This window comes from Nicotiana tomentosiformis, chromosome 7, assembly GCF_000390325.3.
Source record: "Nicotiana tomentosiformis chromosome 7, ASM39032v3, whole genome shotgun sequence".
Classification (NCBI taxonomy): domain Eukaryota; kingdom Viridiplantae; phylum Streptophyta; class Magnoliopsida; order Solanales; family Solanaceae; genus Nicotiana; species Nicotiana tomentosiformis.
In genome coordinates, this window is record NC_090818.1 from 106101214 (window position 1) to 106123777 (window position 22564).

Here is a 22564-nt window from a genome sequence, read left to right on the forward strand (position 1 = left end):
AAAACGGTACAGTTGAATTTTTTACGTGGTTTATAGACACGCGAACTGATTTGATCCAAAAATGATAAAGAAATAAGATTAAAACTAAGACTTAGCAATTAAAATTGAAGAAGATGACAAGCCTGGCTCCAAAAGCGGTGTCTTCGAGGATAGAAATGAGAGCAATGTTGAAGAGCAAATAAAGTTGTTTAATTAAGAGCGAAAATGAAATACAACATATGTTTTGCCAAGAATTTCCTCCCTTACAATGGTTGCTGAGCCTGCTATTTTTAGCTATACCTAGGGAAATAAGATTCTAGGATCAAGCCCCACTTAAATGATAATAAATGAGTCATTGATGAATATGTAACGGCAGGCCATGGATGCAAATATTCTCTGCAACGGCTGCCCATTTAATGTTAGAGAATATTTTTCATTGAATGATATCCGATGGCAAATATTCAACCTGCTCCCTTTGACCACACTCCCTTTAGGATTCACCCGATGTCAATTGCAACAGTTGTTCCCGATACCGATCGTTACTTGATTCGTTTCATACCTGTTTTTGATTCCACGTATCATGCTCTTATTCGACCACTTATTATAAACCAATTTTACCCTATACATTAATAAAATCACACCTCAAACTAGAACCCTTTTAAGCGTTGAGAAGGCGCGGCAATTTAACATCTTTAATTTTTAAGTTTGTAACTTTGCTACCTAAATTTCCACACAAGTTTAAGCTATACTTTTCATATTGAAGTTTCACCAATAAAGTTATGAAGTAGATGTCAAGATGTGAACAACGAAGTCAATGGGTTAGCACGTATGACTTTTATTAGTCTGCCTATGTTCGATTTTCTAACATCTGTACTTTATAATATGTTTCTTAAGGTCCAAGAATCTCCCTTCCACTTATTGGTCTCAAACTTCATGATTTTCGACAGAAACTTTCTAATAAGGAGGACATTGAATCTTTCAACACGCAGACATCAAAACACGTCTTTTGGTGTGTTAGGCATCAAGCCGTCAATTACAACGCAAGAAGCAAACCTATCTCAAATCTAACATGAAAAATCAAATGAATTGCAGCTAAAAGCAGCTACCCTATAGTAGTCGATCGGTTAAGCTAAAGAATCACGACAACAAAATATTAGTCTATTGAGTTTAAGCTTAACATATTGTTAAACATAAAATTAAGATATTTAGGGGTCGTGTCGTAGCAAAAATAATTCTGGATAAAATTTAGTACTGCTTTATCCCTTGTTTGATTACTTATCCTGGAATAAGAATTAAATATAGTACCAGGATAACTTATACATCTTAGAAGATGAAATAGTAATTCCAAAATAAGTTATCTCAATCCACATGTTAATACAGCATGCCAAACATTCAATACGAAATAATACCAGAATAACTAATCTCAGTCAGTGGCAGACCCAAATGGTGGCTAGCGGGTTCAACTGAACCCGCTTTATAAAAAAATTATACTGTGTATATATATAAATTAGGATTAAAGCTGTTTAAATTTTGCATAAATATTTTATTTGAACCTACTTGACAACTACTATTTTACGACTAAATTTATATACTTCTAAGATTGAACCCGTTTCAAAATTTTGGGCCCGCCACTGATCTCAGTATATATAAATAATCTCAGCATAATTAATCGAAGCATAATTTTGTCTTCGAACCAAAGGACCCTTAATTTGTAGAAGTTTAACATAGTTTCTGGACATGTATATCTTAAAGAAACAATTAAAGTTCAAATTCACATTAAAAAGGGTTGACTGTTATTCTCCAAACTAATTTTCACAGACAAGAAATAATAGTAATTTTTATTGGCGAAATATATAAGAATAATTAAAATAAAATAAAAAAGAAAAAAGCAATTCGTGGGATCCACTAACTTGTCCATCAACCTTCGAGCTCCCATCCCATTCCATCTGTGCTCTCCCAAAACAAGAGAAGCCGTCAAAATTCAGCATTGATTCATGCATTAATAGTCTAAACTTTTAAATTTAATAACAGAACATCAAATATAAATATTAATCCCAAAAAATAAAAATAAAAGTTAATAAACTAACTAAGCCGGTGACCAGCCATTTGTATGATTTGCATAGGTCATAACACATCTTGAATTTCTCCTCTCCCTTCCTAAACTCCCTATATAAAGTCAAGAAACCCCTTCATTCAAACTCATCTCACAAACTCACAAAAACAGTTCTCCATTTCTTCTTCAAGTTTTCCAAACAACACAACAAAAAACAAACAAAATCACACCAAAAATAAAAAAGAAAACAAGAAGAAGAAATGGCCTCTTCAATGAAATCATCTTTGATTCTTTTCTTTACCTGTTCCCTTTTCCTCCAAGTTGCTCTTGGTACGTATATCTATATCTAATTTTCTTTTCTTTCATTCACATAAGAGAATTCAGAATTTAGAACGATTGCTTATATGTGCATTGGAAATTTAACATATATTTAGCATGGTTCGACTCGAAAATAATGGATTCAATTGAACCAATTGAATCGCTCTAGATCCGTTTCTGTTCATGTACATGCAAAGATTCAATTTTGATGATCATATCAAGCATGTTAACATAATTCACTACTAAAAAACCAAGAATTAGCGACAGACAAATTCTGTAGCTAAACAAGAAAATGCCGCTAATCCTTATTTAGCGACAGATTAGCGACCTCTAGAAATTTTGTTAGCTATGATCGATTTAGTGATGGATTAGCGATGAAATTCGTATCTAATTCCATTTTTTTGGAAGTACATATCTTTATAATTTAATTTTTATGTCTAAATATTTTCTTTCTTTATAATAGGGGAGATCATATGTGAGAATTTGCCAACAAATGTTTGTGCATTCTCAATTGCATCATCTGGGAAGAGGTGTTTGTTAGAGAAATCAGCATTAGAAGATGGGAAAAGTGAGTACCAATGCAAGACATCAGAGGTGATAGTTGGAAACATGAGGGAATACATTGAGACAGATGAATGTGTGAATGCATGTGGAGTTGATAGAAACTCTGTTGGAATTTCTTCTGATTCTTTGCTTGAGGCTCAGTTTACCTCTAAGCTCTGCTCCCCTGATTGCTACCACAAATGCCCCAATGTTGTTGACCTTTACTTCAACTTGGCTGCCGGAGAAGGTAACCATAGCCTGTCTTATTTTTACACTGTCAGTGTACAAAAGTTAAATTCTTTCCCTTTTACATAATATATGTTCTTCATTTTTAATATTTTGTCCACAAATTTATAAGTTTCATAAGGTTGAAATCTGACATAAGATCTAGCAAAAGAAAAAAGAATACAATTTCAATTGATGTTTTGGCACTCGCACTCCTTTGGTATTAATTTAATACAAAGGCATAAATTGGATAGTTTTTTCAACCCAAATTAGAGTGTTTCTTGTTGAGGTGTGACGTGATTTTTGGATATGAAAAAGAAAAGTTGATTCTTTAAAAGGTAATAATAATGATGCCTTTCTTGCAACATAAAACCTTAAAGTTGAATCAAAGAATTACTATTTTTTTTATCTTAGAAAAACACTATGTGGAACTTAGATTCACAACCTTTTATGATTTTAATACACTCGATCTTTAGACGCCCTCTAGCTTATAATTCAATCTTGAGTTTCTCTTATGGTCAAAAGATTTAACTTTTCTTGCTTCTAAATATGCTTCTTTATCGATTGAATTACTCTTTTGGTCCAGTCGGTAGAATCGGTGAACCACGCGAGCTTGGTAGATGCGTGGGGCAGAAGGCTCGTAGTATCCCCTTTGATTGATCCACCCTTTTCCATACCAACCATGCCCCTTCTCTTTCTCCGATCATAAAGTCCCTTGATCCCTTTATTTTTCTTTCTTCCCTCGAATAAGTAAGACCTTGCTCTTTGGAAGGGCAAAGTGCGTGTTTGAAGTAGCGAAGGCATATGCTAAAGTAAGAAAGTGGATACTTTCTTTTAATAGAAAATTATGGCTCTTATAATAATCTATTTCATTTCATTATTTCAATTGCATTCTATCTCATCATATCACGTCAATTTAGGGCTTTACTAATGTTTAACTTTATTTATTTGGTGAAATGTGCAGGAGTGTACTTGCCAGACCTATGCAAGAAGCAGAGGACCAACCCACACCGTGCCATGATTGAGTTGCAAAGCAGTGGAGCTGCTGAAGATGTTGCTGATGCTCCTGCTCCTTCTCCTCTTTCTTTCTAAATTCTATTTGCACCTTTTTAATTACTATATACATTGTGTTTTTACAAGCAGCTTGTTGTTTGTAAAGAGTTTGCTTTCATTGTTTCTTTGGGTTTGTTGGAATTTTTTTCCGAGATATTCTTGAGTCTATTGTACTCTAATTCTTTTTTCACTGAGAATTGAATAAAGCTTCTACTTCATTTACATGCGACTTCTTGTTTGCTTACTTTACTTTCACCTAGTGTTAATTCCATGTTTGTTATTTCGATCAAATGACAATCCATCAAGTGGCAAATTTACGGAATCATAATTCATAGCAAGTCTTTTTGCATCGATGGCATCACTTGCAATTTTGTATATATACTTAATTTTTAAAAATTCAGTAAAATCCCACGTACATATCGTTTCATAATGTATCGTATAGTTATTTTATTATATTGTATAGTATCATTTGATAAATACAATATTTGGATAAAGTGTATCGTTTGCCGTTATTTCATGATGTCACGTACCAACAATATGAAGAATAAACTTGCAATATTACAAAAAAAAAGGTACGGGATAAAATTATTATATAAAAAGTAGGGTAAATAATTATTTAATAATAATAAATGACAAGATGAGAAAAAGACAAAATAACGACGCGACCACACCAAATCAGTCGTTACGTAAAGGGATATTTTTCGTCGTTATGTAACGATAAATTTAACGATACCATACAACCATAAATAGTTTATGTTGATAATTTTATTGTATTCATTTTCAACCTTTATTTCTAATGTAATTTCCATCTAGGTGCCTATTCATTATTTTGTGGAGGTGTACTAAACCATAGAATCTATTTGCTATTGTTATGTATATAAATCACATTTATTACATAATTGTATGGTCAAAATCCGCCTAAAGACATTCAACGTGAAGAGATGTGGCCAAAAGTAGTTTGGCAGAGGTTGACTAGTAACTGATGAGATTCACCGCCGAGCAGCCAGTCATGGCTGAAATCAAGTATCAGAGGGAGCAGTAACGGACAATTTAGTAATAGGACATTTAAGAGAATATTCCATTGGATATTCTTTATACTTGTAATTTTAGGGTTAATTGGGGGCATGTCCCTATAAATAGAAAGTGAGAGATCAGATGTGGGAGAGATTTTTTTTCCTCTATCAAGAACATTCTTGATAGAGCAGACTCTCGATAGATAAATAAAACGATTGTCTTTCTAAAGAGATTCGATTGTTGATTGTTCTATATCTTTTATATCAGATCCGATAAAGGCTCGGATATTCTTGTATCTATCTGTCATTCATCATAGTCGGAACAGGAATCATTCACCTCATTCAATATTGGGTGAATCATTCTCCTTATTTACTTTAGTGACATTTATTGTCATTAAATGCTTGATATTTCTCTTCCATTATTGATATCGATACATTACATACACATCTGAAGTTATTATTCTTAGCTAGGCTTAACCCTTTATTAAATATATTTAATTAGTTTAGCCAAAGATAATTATTTTTTGGTCAAACAATTTGGCGCCGTCTGTGGGGGATTTTTCTAGTTAAAATTTTAGTTTCTTCTAGATCTATAACTAGCAAAAAAAAGGACAAAACCCCCATGCTTTCTTGTACGCACAGACCTAACATGGCAGGTAACAGAGAAGAAAGGATGAAGGCAGTGGACGACCTCACATATTGGTCTATATAGACGATATGTTGGTCAAATCCATACGGAAAGAAGATCACGTTGACCACTTGAAAGAGTCCTTCGACATACTCAGGCGATACGGTTCAAAGGCTGACCGGCCGCATCGCCGCCCTGTCAAGGTTCATCTCACGGTCGTCTGATAGGTGTCATAAATTTTTCAGCGTACTCAAGAAAGACAATGATCTTCTATAGACATCCGAGTGCGTTCAAGGCCTGGAGGAGTTAAAAGGCTTTTCTATCATCACCACCATTGCTCGCCAAAGTAGAACTTGGAGAACGTCTCCTCGTCTACCTCGCCGTATCCGAAGTAGTAGTGAGCGCAGTCTTGGTCCGAGAAGACAAAGGTATGCAATCCCCCATCTATTGCATTAGCAAAACCTTAATCGACGTCGAGACGCGGTACCCTCACCTCGAAAAGCTGGCGTTGGCCTTGGTCGTAGCTTCACGAAAGCTTAGACCCTACTTTCAGTGCCACCCCATCTCGGTAGTCACAACTTTCCCCTTGAGAAGTATTTTACATAAGATATCGGGAAGATTGGCTAAGTGGGCTATATAATTGAGCGATCATGATATCACGTATCAACCACAGACTGCGATAAAATCACAAGTCCTCGCCGACTTTATCGCCGACTTCAGCGCAAAAATAATGCCTGAAGTAGCAAAAGAAGCCGCCCATGCTTCCCCGCAAACACAAGATCAATGGATTTTGTACACCGATGGCGCCTCCAATGCATCAGGGTCCAGACTGGGACACGTACTCGAGGTCCCAACAAGCGAAATAAATCACCAGTCCATAAGGTGTTAGGACATGATTAACAATGAGGCCAAGTATGAGGCCGTGATTGCAGGATTAAGGCTAGCACTCAAGTATGGAGCGAGGCAGGTCATCCTATGCTGTGACTCACACCTCGTCGTCAACCGAGTCACATGGACTTTCCAGATCAAAGAGCAAAGGCTGCAAAAGTACCAAGCCGAAATCTGCAAATTACTGCCTGAGTTTGATGAATATCAGCTCGACCAAATCCCTCGAGCACAAAACACCGAAACCGACGGCCTCGCCAAATTAGTGGCAGCCGCCAAAAGTATCATCGGCGAAGGAAACATGGTCATCATCCACTCGTCGATAGATCAAATTGAGGTAAGGACTATAAATCTAAATTGGGACTAGCACAACCGTATTATTACATACTTGCAGGACGGCGTACTTCCAGATGATAAAAAAGAAGCCAAGAAACTTCGGATGCAATCATCCAGGCACAACATCATCCAGAACGATATGTACAAGAGGACGTGCGGCGGCCCCTAGCAAAATGCTTGGGCCCAAATCAAACTCGTCGTGTCCTAGAAGAAGTCCACGAAGGCCACTGCGGGGCTCATTCCGGCAACTGAGCTCTGGTCAGATGCCTCATACGAACAAGATATTACTGGCCTACTATGAAAAAAAAGGTTGCGGACTTCGTAAAAAGATGCGAGCAATGCCAAAAATACGCCCCAATGATCCACCAAGCGGGCGAGCAACTCCACTCGGCCATTTCCCCATGGCCTTTCATCAAGTGGGGGATGGACATCGTCGGCCCCCTCCCTACAGGACGAGGTAACGTACGTTTTCTTTTAGTTTTGACTGACTATTTTTCTAAATGGGTAGAAGCGGGAGCATTCGCTCAGATACGCAAACAGGAAGTGATCACCTTCGTATGGAAAATATTGTGTGCCGCTTCGGCCTTCCCAAAGAGATCAGTTGCGACAATGGACCCCGATTTACTGGAAAAAAAGTCGCCGAATTTTTCGAGAAGTAGCATATATATATATATATATATATATATATATATATATATATATATATACTTTCCACCCCATACCACCCTGCGGGCAACGGCTAAGCGGAGTCCTCCAATAAATCAATACTGAACATCATGAAGAAAAAGCTCGAGGACACTAAGGGACTTCAGCCAGAAGTGCTATGGGCATACCGCACAACGCCAAAGACGAGCACAGGGGAAACGCCCTACTCGTTAGTCTGGGACTGACGCAGTAATACAAGTCAAAGTCGAAGAGCCCAATTCGAGATACTCCCATGAGAGCGGGCCGAGGAACGACGAAAATAGAAGGCAAGACCTCAACGAAGTCGAAGTACGGACAAGAAAAAGGCATGGTTCATTGCTCAACCTCTCGACATATCTCCAGGTCGCCCAATGAAGGGACTACATAGACCGGGACTGGAATGCCAGCCCAAAAAATATGTAAATTTCTCTAAGTATTGAGCAAAACATATGTACATCTACCCGACCCACGGCCGCAATTGAACAAACTACATTCGACCTCGTTCGAATTAAAAAGCATTCAACCTCGTTCGATTTAAACAACATTTGACCTTGTTCGAATTAAAAGTCATTCGACCTCGTTCGAATTAAACAACATTCGACCTCATTCGAATTAAAAGACATTTGGCCTTGTTCGAATTAAACAACATTCGGCCTTGTTCGAATTAAACAACATTTGACCTCGTTTGAATTAAAAGACATTCGACCTCGTTCGAATTAAAAGGCATTCGACCTAGTTCGAATTAAACAACATTCGGCCTCGTTTTGATTAGAAGACATTCGGCCTCGTTTGAATTAAATAGCATTCGACCCCGTTCGAATTAAACAACATTCTACTTCGTTCGAATTAAAAGACATTCGACCTCATTCGAATAAAACAACATTCGACCTCGTTCGAATTAAAAGACATTCGGCCTCGTTCGAATTAAACAACATTCGAGCTTGTTCGAATTAAGCTGCATTCGACCTCGTTCGAATTAAAAACATTTGACCTCGTTCGAATTAAACAACATTCGATCTCGTTTTAATTAAAAGACATTTGACCTCGTTCGAATTAAACAACATTCAACCTCGATCGAATTAAACAACATTCAATCTCGTTCGAATTAAAAGACATTCGACCTCGTTCGAATTAAACAACATTCGACCTCGTTCGAATTAAGCAACACTCGACCTCGTTCGAACTAAAAGTCATTCGACCTCGTTCGAATTAAAAAGCATTCGACCTCGTTCGAATTAAATAACATTCGAACTCATTCGAATTAAAAGACATTTGGCCTTGTTCGAATTAAACAACATTCGGCCTCGTTCGAATTAAACAACATTCGACCTCGTTCGAATTAAAAGACATTCGACCTTGTTCGAATTAAAAAGCATTCGACCTAGTTCGAATTAAACAACATTCGGCCTCGTTCTGATTAAAATACATTCGGCCTCGTTCGAATTAAACAGCATTCGACCCCGTTCGAATTAAACAACATTCTACTTCGTTCGAATTAAAAGACATTCGACCTCGTTCGAATTAAACAACATTCGACCTCGTTCGAATTAAAAGACATTCGGCCTCGTTCGAATTAAACAACATTCGAGCTCGTTCGAATTAAGCTACATTCGACCTCGTTCGAATTAAAAACATTTGACCTCGTTCGAATTAAACAACATTCAATCTCGTTTTAATTAAAAGACATTTGACCTCGTTCGAATTAAACAACATTCGACCTCGTTCGAATTAAGCAACACTCGACCTCGTTCGAACTAAAAAAATTCGACCTCGTTCGAATTGGACAAACGCTCGACCCCGTTCGAATCAAATAACATTGACCTCGTTTGAATTAAAAAAGACATTCGACCTCGTTCGAATTAAAAAATATTTGACCTCGTTCAAATTAAACAACATTTGACCTCGTTCGAACAAAAAAAACATTCGACCTCGTTCGAATTGGACAAACGCTCGACCTCGTTGGAATCAAATAACATCGACCTCACTTGAATTCGCATTCGGCTTCGTTCAGATCAACTGTGGCTTATATCTTCACTCAAATTATGCTTATACGGCCCTCGACTATTTTTAGGTTTAGGTTACATTCGACCTCGCTTATATTAACAAAGTTACATTTCAAATCAAGCTCCGACTATGCTTAACTTCGTTAGACAACACTTAATCGTCCCCAGATCACGACTACTAAGTACGGCGTTTGAACTCGTTCAAATGTACAAATCGAGCTTCTACAGCTAAAAGCAGCCAAATGGCAGAATTAAGGAAATGATCGTACAAGACCGAACAGATAAAAGATTCAGAAACAAGCAACAAAAATAGCATTTCAAACTTCAAAAATATTCTTTACAAGGGCTAAACAGACGCCCACAAAAATATGTACATATTACAAATCAAAGGGATAACTACTCTCCACCCGACCCAGCATCGCCATCTTCATCATCGCCATCAGGATATTCATCCTCGTACCAGGCATCCTGCTCAATCCCATCTAGATCCTCCTCGCCATCGATGGTCCCCAGTATAGCAGGGTCGTAGCCACAGGCGATCCGAGTTATACGCATTTTGGCACGAGAATCCTCAAAATTAGCCTAAGGAACTCTCCCCGTTGTCATCATATCTCTGAATATGTCTAGCTAGGCCTCAGCATGGATCCACTTTTCATATAAATCCCGCGAAACATCAGGATAAGCAGAAGTGTGAGAGGAGGATGATTGAGCCAACAACTGCACCTTCTCGACCTCGAGAGTGACGATTTGGTCACCAAGGTTCGAGACCTCTTTTTCTAGCCCCCCGATTTGCTCGTCAAGCCGCTCTTCCCTAAGCCTGGCCGTCTCCAAATTGTTTGCCCGCTCAGACCGAAGGATGCGGATTTCATCCCCCAAAGCCTTCGCCTTTGTTAAAGCCACCAACCGAGACAACTTGGCCTTCTCCAAATCCGTCGTCTTCTCAGCGACCTCATCACTTAAAGCATCGGCCCTGACCGAACATTGCTCGAGTTCGGCCCGCAGAAATACCACTTGGGCTTGAAGATCCGTGCATTCGGCCTCAACTCCCTTTCTCATTTCGAGCTCATCTTCTTTGTCCCTAAGCGCCCCTTCAAGGATGTTGCATTTACCGATGACTCTCATTAGCTTATCGTCTTTCTGCTTCATCTCGTCCCTGATGGATCGGAAGTCACCGCTCTCACCAAATCGCCTACAGATCTCGTGATGCTTGTTGCAGTATTCATGATACTTACTTGCCATCTTCTTGAAAATGGTTTTATGCCTCTCTTCTCGGCGAGCACTCTCAGCCTCTAAGATAATTGTCTAAAGAAAAAAGGGGAAGAAAATCAGTTTATCGATAATAGTGCACAAGACATAAAAACTACCAAGGTCGGAAGATTTACCCTAAGGGCGAGGCTGGCTATACTCGACGACAGGGTGGCATCGTTCAACTTCTCGAGGGTCTTGCCCTCCACATCAGAGCAAAGGGGACCTAAGGAAGGGGCCACATTTTCAGTGTTCACCAGTAGGTCGCGGTCCATGGGGACCACAATGGTACGAGTGGACCCTTCCAACCTCACTTCCACTCGAGTGAACCACTCGCTCAGCATCCGCAACTCATCGAGATCAATATCAGAACATGTTTTGTAGCCGTCCTCGGCAATACCTTTGCCTCTGACCTCGGCCGACGAGGGAACATCAACAGGTACCGAGGATGATGGATCACTTCTCGGTACGTTGTCACCGGCCTCCACGGACGTTCCTCCAACTTCAACCCCAACTCTAGGAAAGGGCGCACCTTCCACAACTCTTGTTGATAGTGAAACTCCACATGACGGATTCGCGTCTCTTTCAGGTACAACAATGGTCGGCTCATAGTCATCCCTTATAGAGTCTACTACTCGAACAGTACCATCGCCAACATCCACCAATCTCCTTTTTGTGGATTCAAATCTTCCCCGCTTGACGACGACTCATCCACTAAATGCAGCACAAGAAAAGTCTATGTCCCAGATGCTCATGTCGCCGATGGCTGAGCTGATCTCGCCAAAACTGGATATCAAACGGAGGTAGACAACCTGGCAGGATTGGTCGTAGTAGCAGTTGAAACAGATTCTATTGTGGCAGCCTCCTGGCGGAACGCAAGAGTAGGAGCTCTCGGCTTCCTCGGACCTCCCCGTACTGAACAAGAGAGAGAAAAGGTCGGAATCAACCCCTACAAAGATATAAGGCGACCTATCAGAAAAATTCAATAATGAAGACGAGCAAGCTTACCGAAAAATTTAGGTCCAAACTTATTGCGGAAGACCGACCATTCGCGAATCCCCACTATATGAGGAAGGACTCGGCTAACCCACTCGTGAATATTCTCGACCAAAGGAGGGGGTTCAGCCTCCGCTACATAAAAGGAGATAAGATACAGTACAACCAAGGTGACCAGCACAAAATGTAATAGAGGAAAAAGTAAGAAAGGAACTTACGAGCATAGTTCCAAAGCTCAGGAAACCCGTTTGCATTTGCCACCACATCCTCAGTTCTGACATAGAAGTAGTTAAGCCAAAACTGGCGGTTGGCCTTGTCATCCATTTTTACCACAAGACACTTGTTGCCCCGGTGGCAAAGATGCAACATCGTCCCCTTGTAAAAACTGGGGGCGAAGAGATGCATCAAGTGACAGATGGCCACCTCGACCTCGGCCAACTCCGCGAACTTCGAAATCATGCGGATGAGCTTGTAAATATAAGGGGGAGTTGAGCCGGGCACAACCGGTAGTAGCGGCAAAATTCCTCGGCTATGGGAAATATAGGAAAAGAATAACCTACGAATAAGGGGTATGCATAGAAGGCGTAGTATCCAGGGCGATGTATTTGCACCACGTCGTGCCCCGCAGGTAAAAGGTCTATGTGGGCGAAAATTTTGAACTTAGCCCTAAACTCGGCAATGGCCTTATTTGTCATCAACGACTCCAAGATTTCGAGGTCATCTTCATGCATCTTTGAGAAGTCAGACCTAGCCTTCTCCTAAGGGGGAATTATTTCCTCCACCGTGGGAAAGTTGTCATCTTCAGCAACCATGGCCACCCCACCATCGCGAGGAGGCATGCAAACAGCCAAGGGGGTAGGATCAGGTACTCCCCCTGAATTAATTGTATTAACCATTTTTGCTCGTTTTTATATGGAGAAGACGCAAGCACAAAAAATATATGAGTGGCCGAAGTTATCCGAACCGATGAAAATAGGGACGTAAGAATAAAGGTAACAAAAGCAAGAACAATGTAAGTAGGAAGGAAGAGATGAAGATTCAGTGTTTGAAAAGCACAAAAAATCAGGCAAAAGGTCTTGAATTCCTATTTATAGGTACCCGGGCACCACGATCGAGAATACAAACCGTCGATGCCCAGCACGGATGTCGAAACGATAGAGGCATGGGAAATGATGCAATACATCGAGAAAACACGTAATAATGACGCGTGGTATCGTGATGTCATTCTGAATCGACGTAACGATAAGTTATGGTTCACGAAATGCCACGTTATCATCTCGCCAAGAGCGTTACTATTCGACCCGCTCGCCTAAAATCTCTCAACTACGACTAGCGAAGTCCATTCATCGAGGTCGTCCGAAAGGCGACCCCAATAAGCGGAGGGACTAACTCTATGGGTCAAAATCCGCCTAAAGACATTCAACGTGAAGAGATGTGGCCAAAAGTAGTTTGGCCGAGGTCGACTAGTAACTGTGATGGGATTTACCGCCGAGCAGCCAGTCATGGCCGAGATCAAGTATCAGAGGGAGCAGTAACAACCAGTTTAGTAATAGGACATTTAAGAGAATATTCCATTGGATATTCTTTATACTTGTACTTTTAGGGTTAATTGGGGGCATGTCTCTGTAAATAGAAAGTCAGAGATCAGATGTGGGAGAGATTTTTTTCCTCTATCAAGAACATTCTTGGTAGAGCAGACTCTCGATAGATAAATAAAAAGATTATCTTTCTAAAGATATTCGATTGTTGATTGTTCTATATCTTTTATATCAAATCCGAGAAAGGCTCGGATATTCTTGTATCTATATGTCATTCATCATAGTCGGAACAGGAATCATTCACCTCATTCAATATTGGGTGAATCATTCTCCTTATTTACTTTAGTGTCATTTATTGTCATTAAATGCTTGATATTCCTCTCTATTTCATACACATCTGAAGTTATTATTATTAGCTAGGTTTAACCCCTTATTAAATATATTTAATTAGTTTAGCCAACGATAATTATTTTTTGGTCAAACAATAACAAACTCACAAAATTTCAATTATTTTCTCAATGAAATTTATATCCAAATCAACTACAGTTTCATTTTGTTTCTCGATTTCAATCAAATATTGTCCAAACACCTACTAAAATTACACCGCTTTGACCATGGAACAATGGCACTTAGCAGACGTTTGGACATAAATTTCAAGATTTTTTTTCAAATTTAGAATTTCACTAAAATTTGATTTGAAGGTGAAGTTGTGTTTGGTTATAATTTTTGCAACATATTTGGATGTAATGTTTTCAAAACCATGAAACATAATTTATACCCCACAATTTATAAAAAAAAAATATCAAAACCACCCAGACTTGAATATCCTACTTGAAACAAACAATCAAACATCTTGATGGTTTAACTGTACGAACAATCCCTAATAGAAGTTGTAGTGGCCCCTTTAGGTAAAAGTATAAATTGTAGATCTCAATAGTGTATATCAAAATATAGTCCAAAGCCACTCAATCAGATGGTGGGTAGTTGCAGGTGTTACCTAGGTTTAATAACTGATTGGGGTCCTTTTATAAATTTAAAAAATATAGGGTAAATTTGTAAAATTTAAAAATACCAACTTTCCAATTTTTCAATTGAAAAACTGGTTCTCAACAGTTTTTCAAATTCGAAAATGCTTCTTCAAGTTGAATTTGAAAAAATATAAAATTTTCATAACCAAACATTATTTTGAAATTATTTTTTTTGAAAAAAGGAAAATTTTCTTATGTCCAAACAGCTCTTAATGTAAAATTTTACAAGGATAAAAAGAGAAAAATAGAAGTTAACCAAAGACATGCCTTGACTTGCTATACCTACCTTTTTGCTGTTTTGCAGTTGCACTATAGGCGGGTACTCAAAACTACACAAACATCAAATTCAAAACGCCCTTCAACCCAAAAAAGAGAAAATAATTAAAAACCCAAAAACAAAAACGAAAAAACAGTTGTACTACTAAAGAAAAAATTCAAAAATGGAAAACAATATCCTGGAAAATCTTGAAGGTTGTTACGGCGGCGGAAGTGGCGACGCCGACGGTAGCGTCGGCGGAGACGACGAGGAAGCGTTGATGCTGGAAGATGGAAGTGGAAGCAGTGATAGAAAGAAAACAGCAGACCGTGTAAAAGGACCGTGGTCACCTGAAGAAGATGCTATACTTAGTCGTTTAGTAAGTAATTTTGGGGCGAGGAATTGGAGTTTGATCGCCCGAGGAATTCCCGGTAGATCGGGTAAATCGTGTCGCCTAAGATGGTGTAATCAGCTTGACCCCGCTGTTAAACGCAAACCCTTCTCCGGTAACTTTCAACTGCCATGTTTTTCTTTTTTCTTTTTTAATTTGTGTGTGTGTGACCATTTGGTGAAATGGTTTTATTTTTTATATGGAAATTTAGTTTCTACTTGTGTCTTTTGTACAGCATTGATGTTTAGTTCGAGCAAAGTTTGGATTTTTAACCTGAGGTTAATAAAATCTTGAACAGAAGGTATTGACCATAGTTGTGTATTTTGATAAATGTGGTTTTGTAGTGTATATTTTTAGTTCAAGCAAAGTTTGGATGTTTAACCTGGATCAAGATTAAAGTTTGGATTTTTAAACTGAGGGCATTAAAATACTGAACAGAAGGTATTCACCATAGTTGAGTATTCTGGTGAAATGTAGTTTCTACTTGGTGATTTCTTTTTTTGTGTGTGTGTGATCATTTGGTAAAAAGGTTTTATTTCTGATACTAAAATTTTGGTTTCTACTAATGTGTTTTTGTACAGCATTGATGCTTAAATTTAGGAAAGTAGTTTTTTAAAAAAAAATCTGGGTCAGGAAGTTTGGATTTTTTAAGCTGATGGAAGTAAAATACTGAACAGAAAGTCTTGAGCATAGTTGAGTATACTGCAATTTAGTTTGTACTTGTGCTTTTGTGTAGCATTAGACTTTCTATTCGAGCAAAGTTTGGGTTTTTAACCTGAGGTAAAAAAGATTAATGTTTGCATTTTGGACTGGGGTTCTTTTTTTTATCTTAATGAGACTGAAATGAAGTCTTGAACAGAAGTTATTAACCATAGTTGAGTATTCTGGTAAAATGTAGTTTGGACTTATAATTTTCTAGTGTACTGGTTTTAGTTCGAGTATAGTTCAGATTTTTCTGGGGGTGGTCAAAACTAATGTTTGGATTTTCAATCTGAGGTCAGAAGAATCTTGAACAGAAGATAGTAAGCATAGTTGACTGTTCTGGCAAAATGTAGTTTCCACTTGTGATTTTGTATTTAATTGATGTTTAGTTCAAGCAAAGTTTGGATTTTCAACCTGAGGTTAATGGATTCTTGAACAAAAGGTATTGACCATGGTTGCGTATTTAGGTGAAATGTATTCCACTTGTGATTTTGTAGTGTATTGATGTTTAGTTCGAACAAGATTTGGATTTTTAGTTTGTGTCAAAATTTAAGTTCTAATTTTCAGCTTAAGGTCAATAAAATCCTAACAGAAGGTATTAACCGCACTTGATAATTCTAATGATCTTTAGATTGGGAAATTATGTAGTCATAAGCTGAATTACCTTGATGTGAAGATTGGATCAGGGTTTGATGCAGTTAACGACGTCCAAATGCCTTCAGGTTTAAGTTATGGATCATTCAAGTGATCATCTATGCCACATGCATTTTTGACATGTAAAACAGACTGTTATTTCCATTCTTTTGGTTCCTTTTCCTATACGTCTTGGAGAAAGAAGAAACGAAATAGAGTCAACAACATATTTATAGACCGGGAAGGAAATCCCAAAAACATATTGACAGTGCTTGAAAAATTAAAAGATCGGTGTTATTTTGTGATTAAAAGGTACATAAAGTAGAGCTCTACTTAGCGTGGTTAAATTTGAAAGGTACGAGTGTAAATCTTCTCAAAATCCTAACTTATGTACGCTACTTTCCTTACACAAGAGTTCAGTAGTGCTGTTTTACAGTGGAACTGGTGTAAATTTAAGGGAGAAAAGCAAGGGTGGTTTTCAGAGACCCTGCCTGTCAAATCCTAAATCTAGAAACAGGATAATGAAGAATCTGAATGATGATGACAGTCTGAAGTGCATAAGTGCAACCTCAAAAATGGTTGAACTTGCACTTGTATTTTCATCCCCAGCTAGTCTTTGTGTCCTGATAATTATAAGGTTTGTGCTCATTTCAACTCTATTCAAGCTGAAAATACTCATGACATGATCAAGGGGTTTTAGCAGATCAGCCGCACTCAAGTCCAAGTATCTTTACCACTGTGACTGGCCATGTGACCCCGTTACCCCCATTCTCGAGAAGTAGACAATGATCGTTAAGAATAGCTCACCTTTAGAGAAGACTAAAGTATTTCTTAAGAGAAATCCTAGTAGTGAGATTGCAGAAGGACTTCATTTTCAGTTAACCAGCCATTTCTTTTTGAATCGCTTTGCGCCTTACTGTCCAAAGAGTACACTTCATTGAAATTTCTTTGAGTCATCCATTCAAAGCGAGGCCCCTCACTTTGCAACTCTTTATTGCTCTAAGCGTCGAAACGATCACATCTAAATACTGACTAAAACTTGACTACGGATAGGTTGCAACAAATTAGTGAACAAGGTTATGATGCCTTTGCTGGTTCTTCTCAGCCTCTATTACTTTTTACAGCCTTCCTCTATTCTATGCAAATTTCAAAGTTTTTAAGATTTTAACTTACTTAACATGTTAAAATTCAAAATTTTGAGATGATGTTTTTCAGCAAACTACCTTTTCAATAATCATTCTAATGTTTTCTACCTCTCTCCCAACCATATGGTGTCACACAAAATGGACAAAAGAAGTATTTTTGTTTCTTTGACTCTTAACTGAAAGCAGTGGTCTGTGTAATAACAGTTTATTTTGCAATTTAGAAAATTATATGTGGGGTTATTTAGAAGCTAATAATACCGACCAACAGACATGCTGGTTATTGACCACTTCTCCTATGCTAAGTTGGGTTGGGAAGTAAAAGAGGGAGTGCACGGGCTACTTTCCTATTTGTTTGAGGAGGGAAAACAAAAGTGTCGAAGTTGCATCTTCTCTACAGTGGGGACTTAGGTCCTTCCCCGTGGTTAACAATTAAACCTCTTAGCATCTATAATACTTGCTGTGAAATGTGGCGTTCTGCATATATGTGAAGATTTGGTGCTGTGCTACATCAAACTAGATATACTTCTTAGTTTCCAGCTGTTTCACCCATAGCTTCTGATCCTAAGAAGCAATTATCGTTATTCAAGCTTACACAATACAACTAGCTGGTGAATGAAACTAACAATTCTGCCACTCTTGACAGATGAAGAAGATCGGATTATCCTTCAGGCCCATGCTGTTCATGGGAACAAATGGGCATCAATTGCAAGGCTTTTGCCAGGTAGAACAGATAATGCTATTAAAAATCATTGGAATTCAACCTTGAGGCGCCGCTGTGCCGAACTTGGTAAGTTAAGAAGTGACTCCAGCAATGTTCCGGAAGACGTTAGTGCAGAAAAATCAAAAGCATCCTCTGAGGAAACCCAATCATGTGGAGATGTGAATTCTTCGAGAGCTATAGAAGGAAAAGATGTTAGCTCTCACGAAAACCAAGAAGATAATCACTATGATGATAAGACCCGTGAAGAAATTCAACGGAGTGATGTAGCAAATGATCCTCCTACTCTCTTCCGTCCTGTGGCTCGTATAAGTGCTTTTAGCGTATATGGTTCTATGAATGTCCCAGAAACCCAACTGCAAACTCCAAGGCTAACTCCTATCCAAGCGCCGGATCTTGGGGTAAGCAAGTTGCTTGAAGGAGCTTTCACTGAGAGATTAGTGCCTCACCAGTGCGGCCATGGTTGTTTTGGCAATGCCAGTCAGGAAAACAACGGAAGTTCATTGTTGGGACCTGAGTTTGTTGACTACGCAGAGCCTCCATTAATCTCAAGCCATGAGTTGGCTACATTAGCCACAGAGATAAGTAATGTTGCTTGGTGTAAAAGTGGGTTGGAAAACAGCAGCATCGAGGTTATATTCAATCCAGCAACCAGGGGAACGCGTGGTACCTCTCACTTGCCAAGCAGACCATTCTAATCTTTCAAATAAGTAACCATATAAATATTACTTGGAAATAATGATGGATCTAGTGTCAGAGACAAATAGGGACAGCTACCATGGAGTTGATTTATTGAATTCTTATTTGGAATATGAAGTATAGGATAAAGAGAAGAAGCTGGGTACCTGATTAAGTTAGTTTAGAAACTGAACTCTGGTTGAAAAGGGTGTATATGATTTATTTTCCCTTAGGCATTCATTTATGAGAGGTGTTGGAGAATTTTTCTTAACCTAGTTAGATGAATCCAATTTTATGATTTGAAACTAATATGTTGTATTTTAACAACAATGATGATTTTTTAAGAGTGTGGTTCCTTGTTCCCTTAACTTATCGTCCTCAAAAATTGTATCAGTAATGAGGTATTAGCCCAGTTGGAGATGGCACAAGGAAAGAGACAGTAAATTGTTGTATTTCAGCAGCTTCTGGTAAAGTATCTAGACATAATGTCCTCTCTTCTATATCAGTTTACTTTGTGGGGGTGATTTTGTATGAACTTCAAATCACAGAAATGAGTCAATCTTCTCACTTTTGGACAATGGCTACTTCCTCTCTGGACTCTGATTAGTTTCTTTTGTTTGTACATTTCTGCTTTTGCAGCTGTTACCATAGGGACGGACGCTGGTCTTGCAATTATTGGAACTTCAGTGTTAGTGGCATTGTATATGTATAATTATATATTCTTGTTGCTGGCTACTTGCTGTATTATCCACTAATTGAAGGTTAAAGCAATTATTATTATTGCAAAAAGGGAGGTCTCAATACAATGATAGAATTGGTTATCCAAGTATTATGTGAATAAGCCAGAAGTTAGATCTGAGAAGCTATGTTGTGCGGAATCTCCAAACAGCTATCGCACCCATCGACATTTTTGGAAAGCCCGAGCAACGCAGCTGAGAAATGACAATTCTTTATTGTAAAGACTAACAAAAACACCACCACAGACACAGATCCACTGGTACCATGAAAGCAAAAGAAATCTGTCTGTTGTATTATTCTTTCTCCAAATCCTATCATTTATTGCCTTTTGACTCACATTTGGATATGTGAAAGCGATGGATAACGGCTATAGACTGCTAGATTTCATTTTCATACAAGTGATCAACTGGCATTGACGCATCTAAATTAATACATATAAATTATAAGTACATATTTCTACTTGGTGAAATTGGCCTTTTGCATGCATAATTTTGAGATCCATTTTTTACGTCATAGCAAACAATACCAACAAGTTTTGTCATGAACCCAAAGAGCAGAAGCGGATCCAGAATTTAAACTCTATTGGTTCAACCTTTAAGATTTTTTACATGAATTTGTGATGTTTTTAAAAAATTATAGGTTCATATCTACTATTTGTTACAATTTTAGTAGACTTTTACTCATAAATTTATGATCAAGTACTGGGTTCAAACGAACCCGATATAGAAACAGTGAATCCTCCCCAGCCAAAGGATCATCCAGTAAACAAGTATTTTGGGTTTAATACGTCTATGATATTTCATGCGAATTTCCTAATACTTCTTCATGAATTTAGTTTGGAATTGAACTGAAGAACATTCTTAAAAGAAGTGGTTAATCAAGTAAACAATTTTTAGCAGCTTTAGTAGTTAAACAACTATCAACAGCAAAAGTGGAAAGTAAATTCCAATAATAATTAATACTCTTTCATCTTTAATCAGAGGTCTCGAGTTTAAGCAACAATATGAATTCGCATTAATTAGACCTCACGCGGAGTGAAAAACAAAAACAATAAAGCAAATAATTTTCTGTGAAACCATTTCTTTAAATAATGTAATAAAATTTCATAGCGACAAATTTCTTTCCTTTTTTCCTTAGGGAGAATGAGGAAAAAGAAAGGAAAAAATTAAGGGAAAATAATACTGTATAGTCGATATATTATATATAAAAAAATATATAAATTTTATACGTTTTTGTGACTATTGTTTAAAGTAATCTTTGCCCAAAAATTAACAGCAGTAGTATGATTCAAGTTTTGGTGGATGGAGTCTAAACCAAATTGAGAGTAGTTTCAGCTTTTCCTACTTATCACGCAAAGGCCACATACAAACAAACGTCAGTCCGAAGACCCTGGTCCCTTTTATTTGCTCCTCTCTTATTCCACTGTTATTTTCCCTGTCTGCACATCCTTTTTTTCTTCTTTTTTGTCCTGTATTTTCTTATTGGAGAGAGGACTGGCAACAGTCATTTCACTTAATTTTTGTTAGAGCATGTTTTTAGGCATTCATATTGATTCAATTCAATTAATTGAACTTCGCAATAGATAAGCCAGTAAAAAGATAAAACAGTTTCCTTTCTAAACTTGACTTAAAAGACCTTTAATTAAGAGTGAGGAATCCAAATCATCCTACATTTTACTCATATTCCTACTTTAATGAAAGTAAAAAGGGAAAAAAATGTTATCTAAATAAGAACTAGTATAAAAATTTAAGAGCTTCAAGATTAAGTAATAGTTCATCACTAGAGTTCTTATCTTGTTTCTAGGGTTAAGGTTTCATTAAACACACTTCTCTTTTTTATCCAAATTGGAACAAGCAGTGAGTGCAATTATGGGTGTCAATGGTTCGGTTCGGTCGGTTATTTTATAAAATTTGTACCATACAAATTTTTCGGTTATTCTATTATGTATAACCAAAATTAAACTTTTAGAAATCGTATTCGGTTTCTCTTCAGTATCGGTACGGTTCGATTAATTTTTGATTTTTTCTAAATGTCACTTAAAAGTCACTAGTAGAAGCAAAATGCAACAGCATACATACTTTTATTTTTATACGACTTAGCAAAACTCTCTAGACATTTTTACTATTTAAAGGGTGATGAATTAAGAAAACATGAAAGATGGCCAGAGTATAGATCCATCAACTATTCTACAACAGCGTAAAAGAAATTAAGCAAAGACAAAAAAAATATAAATCACACGAGTGGAAAGATATTAAGTAAACTGGGACTCAAAAATAAAGTGTATAGAAGATTAAATATTCGAAAATATAAATTTAAATCATGAAGACAAAGAAAATATAAATCACACGAGTGGAAAGATATTAAGTAAACTGGGACTCAAGAATAAAGTGTATAGAAGATTAAATATTCAAAAATATAAATTTAAATCATGCAAAAGAAAAAATATTCAATACATTGTAGTTTGCTACTCATAATCGCTAAAATACCTTGTGTCTTGCTAGTGAATATGCTGAAAATAATTTAGTTTAAGGATTTTGAGTTTAATTATTTCTTGGCTTGTAAACTTTTTCATAATTTCAAGGCCCAAGAAAAATATTAATATTTTATTATTTTTAAACTTAATATATAAATATATTTTTTTCATGTAAATTTATTCGGTACGGTTCGGTATTTTTTTGATTTATTTTCATAAAATAAAAAACTTACCCTAATTATCGATACGTTTATAGATTTATATAAAACCTACGATTTTATTAAAAGAAACTTAAAAATCGAT

General features: G+C 37.4%; 2 protein-coding genes across 3 annotated transcripts; both read left to right on the top strand.

Annotated features, from left to right (window-relative positions):
• Window positions 1–2172: 2172 nt before the first annotated feature.
• Window positions 2173–4393, top strand: LOC104106740 (uncharacterized). Of its 2 annotated transcripts, none has more exons than XM_070181807.1 (3): window positions 2173–2362; window positions 2814–3140; window positions 3705–4136. In XM_070181807.1, exons 1-3 carry the CDS (start codon window positions 2293–2295, stop codon window positions 3776–3778), a joined length of 471 nt encoding a protein of 156 aa, XP_070037908.1. In that variant the 5' UTR covers window positions 2173–2292; the 3' UTR covers window positions 3779–4136. The 2 variants fall into 2 exon arrangements, with proteins under 2 accessions (XP_070037908.1, XP_009613648.1); XM_009615353.4 differs by having other exon boundaries at window positions 2174–2362; window positions 4083–4393.
• Window positions 4394–14840: 10447 nt separating this feature from the next.
• Window positions 14841–19418, top strand: LOC104106741 (transcription factor MYB1). Its single transcript, XM_009615354.4, has 2 exons — window positions 14841–15289; window positions 18298–19418. Exons 1-2 carry the CDS (start codon window positions 14968–14970, stop codon window positions 19068–19070), a joined length of 1095 nt encoding a protein of 364 aa, XP_009613649.1. The 5' UTR covers window positions 14841–14967; the 3' UTR covers window positions 19071–19418.
• Window positions 19419–22564: the final 3146 nt, after the last annotated feature.

Excerpts from the sequence above, each read along its gene's own strand:
- LOC104106740 (XM_009615353.4), top strand. The coding sequence starts at position 2,293 with ATGGCCTCTTCAATGAAATCATCTTTGATTCTTTTCTTTACCTGTTCC. Across the intron at positions 2,363-2,813 it reads TTTCCTCCAAGTTGCTCTTG|GGGAGATCATATGTGAGAAT; the intron begins GTACGTATATCT and ends TCTTTATAATAG. Across the intron at positions 3,141-4,082 it reads CAACTTGGCTGCCGGAGAAG|GAGTGTACTTGCCAGACCTA; the intron begins GTAACCATAGCC and ends TGAAATGTGCAG.
- LOC104106741 (XM_009615354.4), top strand. The coding sequence starts at position 14,968 with ATGGAAAACAATATCCTGGAAAATCTTGAAGGTTGTTACGGCGGCGGA. Across the intron at positions 15,290-18,297 it reads TAAACGCAAACCCTTCTCCG|ATGAAGAAGATCGGATTATC; the intron begins GTAACTTTCAAC and ends CACTCTTGACAG.